Below are 10310 nucleotides of genomic sequence, written 5' to 3'. Positions count from 1 at the left end.
GGGCTCCGCGCGTCTGCGAGCGATCGGCCTACAACCGGGGAAGGCGAGAGCGGGTCACTGCCCGAGCTGCGCTGCCCCCTAAAGCCGCGCTTGGCGTGTGGCAGCTCGGCCGCCCCGCAAAAGGCCTGGGGAGCCGCAGGCGAACCGCGTTTGTAAGTAGGGCGGCCTCCTGTGCAGCGTGACACTGCGGCCTTGGGGGGTTGGTCCGGGATTGGTGACGCAGAGCAGGGCAAAGTACGGGGTTGTAGATGAAGTTACCCAACGCCAGCATTCATGAGGAGAAGTGGGAGCGTAGCGAGAGATGCTTTTCCACGGCCCTAACTGAAGGATGGTGCACACCCTTGTACCTGGCTCTGCCCATCCTGGCCATGTCAAGCTTGCAAATGTCCCAGAAGCGACACAGTTGGCGGTGTGTTCTGCCCCACCCTCTGTTTGTGCTGCCATCCTGGGTTGTTCAAGCCGAGACACTGACAATGGCAGCTGTCAATTCATCCTCGCTCTGTCAGTAACTTAGATAACACAGATCTTATGAGACAAACCATGGTTTGGGAGTCCTGTGAAATGTATAAAACATTATATTAGAATGGACAAAGTTCTTTAAAAATAGATTGTGCCTCTGGACAAGAGCCAGGAAACTAGAGCAAGGTTATATAATGCATCACACACAGAATTAACATTTTTTAGAAAAGGCAATGCAATATACTTGTTTCAATTGAGCTATGATTGCATTGCTAAAAACTTCATAACAGCGTATATAGTAAAATACTGTATTAAAATATGGTGCAGCATATAAAAGCAGTAGACAGGAGAGATCAGTGGAAAAAACTTGAATTTCACAACATTTTTACTTTTGTGTGGGGGCCGTTTTGTTATATAGTCTGTATATTAGAATGGCAGCAACATCACAATTAATGGATGTCACTCAATGTAAAAAAGACTTCATTATTTTTTCATAGCAAATTTAATATTTTGCCTAGTAATTATTACTGTTTATGTTACTATAGCCTAACAGGCATTTGCTATTAATCAGTTAAGAGGACCCAGACTAGTGCTATGCTGCTTCTGTTTTTTGCCAGTCTGTTGGATTCTTCTGAGTATAATAAAGTGCTAAGAAGCAGGGTATGTATTGCTTTTCTCTGTGTATACATCTGTGTATGGTGAGAGCTGACAAACTTCCAAGTTTCCAAAGTTGTGGAAAAGTGAGTGACTGGATACTTCACCTTACAATGTACTGAGATCAAATGGTTCTGAAAACCTGAATAGGAAAACAGTCTGCACTGTGACTGAAGGAAAAACTTGTCTGAATCAGCATCCAGATGTAAACACAAATTTTTTTTGCCTTTTGTATAGAACTGTAACTACACTACTGTGACTGCTTGACAGTAATACTGCTTTGCAATACTTCTATTTGGGTGAGACGATCCTACTGAAACCTATCCACCAGGCAAAGGATCACATAAATCACAGGAAAGGGACAGAAAAAGAGATTAAATTATAAAGCATTTCAGTCATGAAAATTTCTTTCACAGTTGTAGGTCAAGTGAGGTGACAGCTCTCTAGACCCTAAACAAATTAACTTCTCCTCAGGGAAAGGATTTATTACATAATGTAGCACATTCCATTAGGGAAGAAACCCAGAATGTAGCTGAGACTTATTTGGAGTTTCACTGCCTGAGGGCTGAGTAAGCCCTGATGGTATCCTTCTTTTGGCTGGAAAGGTTACTGTCCCCAGGTTACTGCCCAGCTTTGAAGCTTGTCACAGCTCTCCTTGTTGAAAGTGATCCATTAGATAGCAGGGTTCTGTTGTTTAAGCTGTCACATAGGGGAAAGGCATGAGGGACCATGCACATAAGTGCTCAGCCATCCTCTGTGGTAATCACAACCAATTGTAAGGATTCAGATAAATTATTTTAGTTATTAAATTATTTTAATGGGCCCAGGTTCAGCCAGATGGGATTGTGTAGTTGGATGTTCAGTGCTAAACCATTTGTGCATCTAAATGAGGATGGGATTCAGGTTAGTACTTTGCATGTTGAAGGCTAATAGGCTATTTTTCTACTTCATAGCAATTCCATCCTGTAGTCTGAAATTCTCCAACTTTTTCCATCACTAGTAATGATGAATTATAATTACATCTTAGTTGTTGACTTTGTTGAGGAACAGCTGACTAGAACCCATTCCTGTCCTAAATAGGCGTTTTGGATCTGAAGGGATAACAGAAATAGAAAAGATAGTTTTGTCACAGTGTGCCTATTTTCAGTGGCTTCCTTAACTGTGAGAGGCTTCCCACCTCTCCCTCCCCCTGCTACTGCTTTATATCTTCTTGTGTACCTTGGTATTTCGTTTGCAAAGCTGAGCTGCACAGGACAAAGTAGGATCCTCTGTTCTTGATACTGATTGCCAAGTCAACCCCCCCCATAAGTGGCAAGTGTTTGGCTCAAAATGCAGAATAGCAAGGGTAGCTTATTGTACATCACTTCTCTAAACTGTTACATAAATGGAGTATCTTTAATATGGCTGTTCACGGAGATGCCAAGGCTTTATTCTGATTTTATTGTGCTTTAGGAAACTTACATTTACTGTTGAAGGCATGTATATATGGACACATTGGCAAATTAAGCCTCAAGAAAATATGAGCGTGTAGTTTAGCTTAGTGGCATCTAACAGCTAAGTTTCTCCTGGACCCTTACAAGTGTTTTTACATATTAAAACTTTTTGGTTGAGCAAGCAAGTCTTCTGCCTACCGTACGTGCTAAGGTTATGATTTTCATGTCCCACACGGGATTGTGTTGGTATCAAACCAGCATTGCAAATAGTGCATAGAGCTCATGGAAGCAAACAAGTGGCTTAAACTAAGGTATTACTCACTAAATGCTTTTTGAGTAGCTTTCCTGATGCTTCAGTTTGTTCATTGTTAGATATTAAACCAGTTGGTGAGTAGACCAAAAAAAAAAACAAAAACCAAAACAACAGTATTGAGAATTGCTTAGTAGCTACTTTTTATTCTGGAATTTAAGAGAAGAGTTACTTTAAGTTAATTTGCCATATTTTTTATTCTGGAATTTAAGAGAAGAGTTATTTTAAGTTAATTTGCCATAGACTTTCTTTTTTAGGTTAAAAAAACCTACATTTAATGTAACATGAATAAAAAATAAAAATGGGATTAGTTTAAAATTTATCTCTTCTTTTTGAACTCCTGCTGGGAACTAGAGAAGGCTCTTCATGCATGTGTCTTTCAGAATCTGCATTTACTTGGGAAAAATTCAGGGAGTTGTGGATCACAAGACTGAAAAGCACTGAGTGTTTTGGAACATTTTTTTTCTTGGATAAGAATTACCAAAGAGCAAATACAATTAAAAAGTCTTGAAGACTGTGGGCCATCAATATATAGCATCAGTGCTTCTCTCCTGCATGCTCTTTCAACATCACTGATATTTAAGATTTAATTCCTTAATGATACTAATAACACTGTGGCGTCATATACAGAAGTCTCATTTTGTGGGAACAACGTGGCATTTCTATAGTATTTCTTAAGCACTGCACAGCCGTTGACTGTTTAAGATAGTCCTTGTTCTGTTTAAGTATTTTCTCAACTTGTCTTAAGCACTGCACAGCCATTGACTGTTTAAGATAGTCCTTGTTCTGTCTAAGTATTTTCTCAACTTGGGAAGTCAGAAAGCTACATGGCGAGCCCATGCTGGAGAAAGTGCCCCAGCCTTCCGGACTTACTAATTCTTCATTTCTTTCTAAGAAAAGCTCAGGAATGCAAATTTTCTGCATTTTGTATGGATTTTTGCTTTATTGTTATTACTATGAAAGCATTTTTAACCTTACCTGCATTTTACAGGAGGAATGTAGATCTGAATTGCACTCAAAATTCTTATACATGTTGAAAAAAGCTGCACTGTATGAGACAAGTTAGCCCATCTATTACATACGTGGAGTTGGAATAGAGTAAATCCATAATCCGTCAGGAGAGGCATGTTCATGATAGATAAATGCAGAAGTAGAGTCTAGTGTAATTCTTTTGGCAATGGTCTGCTTCAGTATTGTTAAAATAAGTTATATCACCACTTGGCTACTAAATATAGTATCCAAATAATTTTAGGAAATGCTACTTTTAAACATATCCTCCATCACCAAATGGGGGAGAAACTGCAAATTTGCGAGCTGCTTTTAACTTTTCCCAAAGATGTTTTGATAAATGGCATGAAAGCTCTATAAGGGAATGATAAAGTTAATTGGAAAGGGAGACAAAGCAAGGAGATCACAGAACTATATATGCAGCTAAAATGCTTTTAAGCAGGACACAGTTATTTAAAGCTCCAATGTAGATAGATTTAAAGTTCAGAGACATTATTAATGTTGTCATTCAGGAATTTAAAAAAACAACATAGTTCAAACACTGTTAAAGAGTCTCGGTTACAGTCCATATTTAATCATAAATTTAAATCCTTGGCACTATTTGTTGCTGAAGCTCCATCCACCTGACCTGGTTTTTTTTGCTCTAGATTTATGGCACACACCATGGTGGATCTGTGCTGGAAGCTGTCTGTCTGGTTTTTTTGCTGTGAAGTTGTCTCAGGAAGAGTTAAGAGGGATGGGCATTATGTTGCTGCTGTGTATGAACACGAGTCCATACTGAGCCCTAACCCGACAGCCCTAGTTGATCGACAGTCTGCGCTGGAACTCATGGGCAGAAACCTAGACATCTATGAACAGCAAGTAGTGGCTGCTGCAAGACAGGTATGCTGCAGCCTAGTAGCATTTGCGTGTGTCATATATATATAGAGTAAGTGCTATTTGAGGATAATCTTTCACATTTGCGTTCCCAGGCAACCGAAGCCATATTTACATACATAAGTACAGTGTGTTTTTTTCAGACATTATGACCTGCCAGCAGTTCTGAAAAAAATCAGACCAATTAGCAGCTCTCCTAACTTGAGTTATTCCAAGCTTGGAAAAACACGCCTGTAGTTATTTAGTATAGGGAAATGAATTTTCTATTTTGGTCTGAATACCTAGCTTCTTTCTGTTTTCTTGAATGGAATGTTTTTATTGAAAGATTGTCTTACAGGCAGCTGTCTCTCGGCTTGATTTTATTCCAGTGCTCCCAATGGAAATTCCTGAACGTTTCTAAAATCTAAGGAAGTTAAATGCTTTGGAAATGAATGTTCCACCATTAACAACTTTGTGGAAGTAAGACTTTCCATTCCTTTCTCCTGCCCTCCATGGAATGGTTCTCAGTCTAAATATATTTAGAGAGAGACAAGTATTTCTGTCTGCTCTTAATGCACAACCTTCTTTCCTTCCCTCTCCAAGAAAACCCAAAGCTGGTTGTAGTCAGAGGAAGCAGGTATTACTGTACCTACTCAGAGAAGAATTGACTTGCAAGTTTCACAAATCTGTTGTTTTGGAATAGAAGAATTACAATTTTTACATAATTTGAAAAAGTGGTTGGTTTGGTTTTTTGGGGATTTTTTTGGTGTTTGTTTGTTTGTTTGTTTTTTGAGAATGATGACTGGCATCACAGTCCATAAACATAATACCTATTTTTATGCACTACAGCATTCAAGGCACATAAGTTATCCCAAAGCCATAGCACAGGTAACACATTTGATCTGACTTTTGAGCAGTCACAGGAGTTTGAGTGACAGATGCTGTGTCTGATTTAAGAGGAATCCACCACATTTTTAGGAACAGATCTCCCTGAACTTCAGGTAGAGCCAGCCTAGCTCTGGCATGGCTATATTTCTACCAGAATCTGCATTGCTTCCACAGTCAAGCTGTTTCTGAAAGCAACACTCCCAGTACGCTATCCCACCCTATATACCTAATCAAAGTATAAAGCCCAGACTAAGTGATGCTGCACCTTTGACACAGTTACTGTACTTTTGACAGAGTTCATCTGCAAATGGCATAATTCTGAAAAAAAAATTAAGACAAATTTTAACATCAGTTTTTATCCTGAATGATGAATGGAATTACTGTTGGTAAGAACTTGGTTGAAGTCTGCGTTTATTTGCATGCTCTTAAAATAATATCAAATAGGTTATTTTTCAAGCTAAAGGTATACGTCAGGTTAAATAAGCTATTTTATACACATAGTTACACCTACTGTGAAGTCAAAGAAGATATATTTTCAAACTACTCCGGCTATGCCCAACTCCCAGCTTCTGTGAAGAATTAACCCTATCCCAGCTGGACCCAGGACAGAAGTCAAAGAAGATATATTTTCAAACCACATTTATGTCAAAACATACTTGGGTTATCCTTAATTTTCTTTATCTCACTTTACCCATGAGATTCCCTTTTCTTCCCTTCAAATTCAGGTTGGGTTTGCTTTGCCTACAAAACATGTCTTTGTTTTACATACAGGGCGCACAGATAATTGTTTTTCCTGAAGATGGAATCCATGGCTTCAACTTCACCAGAAGCTCCATTTATCCTTACTTAGATTTCGTTCTGCATTCAGACTTTGTGAAGTGGAATCCATGCAGAGAGCCGTATTTGTTCAATGACACAGAGGTAAATGTAGGAGTGATTTCTGTAGAGAGGTGGAATAACTGAATGCTAGATTTGTGCTCTACGTGGGAAAGTAGCTCAAGTAGTTTTGCTTAGGGAGGTTAAGCAAGAAGTTTAACAGCTTGTGTTGCCAGATTCTGTTTTCATGAACTCCCAGTTCATGCTGGGTTTATTCTTAGCAGAGGAGGGTTTTAGATATTTGCAAGAAGATCAGCTTGTTTATGAGCCATTTGGATTTCTAATCTCTCCCTGCCCAACCTATGGAATGGTAATTACTCTCTAATAAGATACACTGTAAGTAGTATGGGATTTTATTTCGAACATTGTTTTATACAAAACAACACAGCAGTATCTTCACTTCTGATGCTTTCTTGTTACTCAGTTTCAATGACTTAATTACATCAGAACATTCTGCTCAGTGATTGTGTGTAAAATGATTAAATAACAGGACTTGACCTGCTATAATGTCAGCTATAAATCACAGCTTAGCACAGACCAAGTGTGATTACAGAAGATGGGACCTGCAGGTTATAAAAATAGTATTTTCATTGAGTGTTCTGAACCTGAAATGAAAATAACCATGCTTAGTAATACAAATTATTTAGTCCTGTTGAGGTCACAGTAGCCAATATAATGAAAGTGAGTCATCATGCATGTGCCTACTAAGCAGAATTTGTGTGCAAACCTTAATCACAGTTGTAATGGGCAACCTACTTTGGCCTATGAAGCTTTACTACCAACGATCATGCACAAGAAAGCAAGAACTTAGTTTGCCATTCAGATCCTATTTGGAGATTGCAGTACTGACAGTCTTTGGTACAGCTCTTTATGGCGTGGAAGAAACATCCCAGTAATACTGTAGCCTGTAACTTTTTGTATTTCTTTTCTATGACTAAGCAAAATCTATCCGTTTACATCTCTGCTTCTCTAAGTTGTAGCTAGTGATCACTTTTAAAAAATTTTAGAGTAAAAACATCTAGTTGCAGGAACAAGCCATTGCAGGTGCAAATTATAATTATTAGATGTTTGCTGCTCTGAAGGCACACAGATCAGTTATGCTGCCTTGTCAAAGCTTTCAGTTGACCTATGGTGTTTGAAAGCCATTGGTGCTCCTAGAACAGTGAAAAGGCTGTGAAAATTAATGCCCTTGAAATAGATTATTTATTTACTTCTCAGGAAATAAAAGCCAGATAATGTTTTCAAAGCTAATCTGAAATTAGTATCATCTTAAATATTTTCAGTCTAGAAAACTACTGGTTCCAGTAGCTTATATCACAAAATCATCAGTACATTTAATGTTACAGATAAGGTCAAATGTGTTCAATTTCCAGTTGAAAATAATAATTTGAGACTTATTAAATATGTCATAGCTTCATAGCTTTATAGCTGCTTAAATAAAACTTATCCCTTCATAGTCTGACATGCTTACGTTTTTCCATACTGTTCTCCAGGTTCTTCAGCGTTTGAGCTGCATGGCACTGAAGAACAAAATATTCCTTGTGGCAAACTTAGGAACTAAGCAGCCCTGTGAGCACACTGATCCTCACTGTCCATCGGATGGAAGATACCAGTTCAACACCAATGTGGCATTCAGTGATGATGGTATGCTGGTAGCCACATACCGCAAACACAATCTGTATTTTGAATATGCTTTTGATACCCCTCCGGAGCCTGACTATAAAATGTTTGATACCCCTTTTGCTGGCAAGTTTGGGATGTTTACTTGCTTTGATATACTCTTTTTTGAACCTGCAGTGAACCTCATCAGACAGTACAATTTGAAACAAATTGTATATCCGACTGCCTGGATGAACCAGCTCCCGCTCCTGGCTGCTGTAGAATTTCAACAAGCTTTTGCAACAGCTTTCAACATCAATATTTTAGCAGCTAATATCCACCACCCTACCTTGGGCATGTCAGGGAGTGGCATATACACTCCAGTCAAGTCATTCATCTACCACAACTTGGAAAGTTATGGTGGCAAGCTCATAGTAGCAGAAATTCCTGTGATCACCACAGATTTCAAAACCAAATTGAAAAGTAATGAAAGATTGAGAGAGAACTTACATCAATCATGTAAGACTTTTACAAAGGCCCCAGTGGATGACCAGGTTTGCTATAAGGAGGGACAAGAGACCCCCGGCAGAGTATCAGGAAAAGGAAACGAACAGTTACCTCCCCTATTTTATGCAGAAATGATGTATGACAACTTTACTTTCGTTCCTGTATGGGGGGAAAAAGGAGAGGTCCAGGTTTGTGCCAATACCCTTTGTTGTTACTTAAATTATCGGAGAGCTGTTTTTACTGATGAATTATATGCTTTGGGAGTTTTTGATGGGCTCCATACAGTGCATGGCACATACTATGTCCAGGCCTGTGCATTAGTAAAGTGTGGTGGTCTCAGCTTTAGCACTTGTGGACAGGAGGTTACAGATGCCACTAGTCTGATAGGTTTCCAGCTATGGGGAAATATGAGTACCCCTTATATCTTTCCTTTACTGCTGACATCTGGTATTACCTTGGACTTTCCTGATCAGATGGGCTGGAAAAACAACCACTATTTCATTAGCAAAAATAGAACATCATCTGGCCTACTGACAGGTGCTCTATATGGACGATGGTATGAAAAGGACTAGCACAGATACTTGACTGAATCAGAAAATAACTGCCCATATTTTCAGAGGATGTATCTTAAGTTGTTGAACATCTGTACTGCTTAGAGATTCAGGTATGTTTGTTACGACTGACTGATTAGATTCCACATTTGAAATTATAAGTGAAGCATTTAAGAGGCTCTAAGTACAGTCTGTACCTTGGTAGCTTATATCCAACCAGGAGTAATAGAACTGCCTTGCAAAGATAAAGGCTTGTCATGTGTTGAGATGTTTTATGTTGGGAAAATAATATTTCTCCTTTCAACTGAATTTGTTCCTTTTAATTAAATTCTTTGGTTTTCTGGGGTCCTGGCTAGAAGTATGGAAATGAATGGAATGGAAAACCATTGCAAAAGGAAGAAAAAGAGGAAAGGGAACAAAGACACAAATACAGTGCATGAAAATATATCTGTATACATAGATACAGCTTGTATATGGTGAGGTTCTGATTTCTGGTTAGGGTGCGATGATTGGTTATTTTTTTCTTCATAGTCAAAAACTCCCAGCTGAAATCATTACCATTTACTGGCCACTCGGTTGTCTGTTATCCTGTTAGAAAACTCTTGAGTTTTCTCATATACTTTTAACAGTAACTGTGTTACAGTTGTCAACAGCTACAGAACAGCTAGTCTGGGGAAAAGGATATCAAATTATGATTGTGAAAAACTAGACTGCATTAAGACATAATTTCCAGCCTACTGTGCAAGGAATTTTGTTTAAAGAAAACATCAGCAATGACTATCAATGACTGTTATTTACTATTTAATTACTTTAACTTTCCCTGTTTAAAAAAGAGTTAAGTTCAAGACTATTTTGACTTTAAGACATCTTATATATAGTTCATAAATTAATTCAACAAGAGCTATGAAAAGCATATAATGAACTGTGGGACAGCAAGGTTTTTACATACATATTTTGTGTGCCAGATGGCAGGTTCCTGCTGCTGCTAAATGAGTAAAACACACCATTGTCTCCAGAGCAATAACTAGATTAAGTGCTATAAATATTGTACTGCAGTGACAAACTGTTCTACTGCAGTGAAGAAGTTGGGAAGAGAATATTCAAAGGATATTAATCTGGGGTTAAATTCAGAGAAGACAGTTTATTCTCAAGCATTATAGTTTTGTGTGG

The 10310-nt window shown here is 38.4% G+C and overlaps 1 protein-coding gene across 1 annotated transcript; it reads left to right on the top strand.

Moving 5' to 3' along the window:
* Positions 1–4515: 4515 nt before the first annotated feature.
* Positions 4516–9284, top strand: BTD (biotinidase). Its single transcript, XM_010081317.1, has 3 exons — positions 4516–4746; positions 6379–6528; positions 7977–9284. Exons 1-3 carry the CDS (start codon positions 4516–4518, stop codon positions 9159–9161), a joined length of 1566 nt encoding a protein of 521 aa, XP_010079619.1. The 3' UTR covers positions 9162–9284.
* The last annotated feature ends 1026 nt before the right edge of the window (positions 9285–10310 follow it).

This window comes from Pterocles gutturalis, unplaced genomic scaffold (genome assembly GCF_000699245.1).
Source record: "Pterocles gutturalis isolate BGI_N339 unplaced genomic scaffold, ASM69924v1 scaffold17544, whole genome shotgun sequence".
NCBI classification, from domain to species: domain Eukaryota; kingdom Metazoa; phylum Chordata; class Aves; order Pterocliformes; family Pteroclidae; genus Pterocles; species Pterocles gutturalis.
This window is presented reverse-complemented; position numbering and strand designations above follow the sequence as displayed.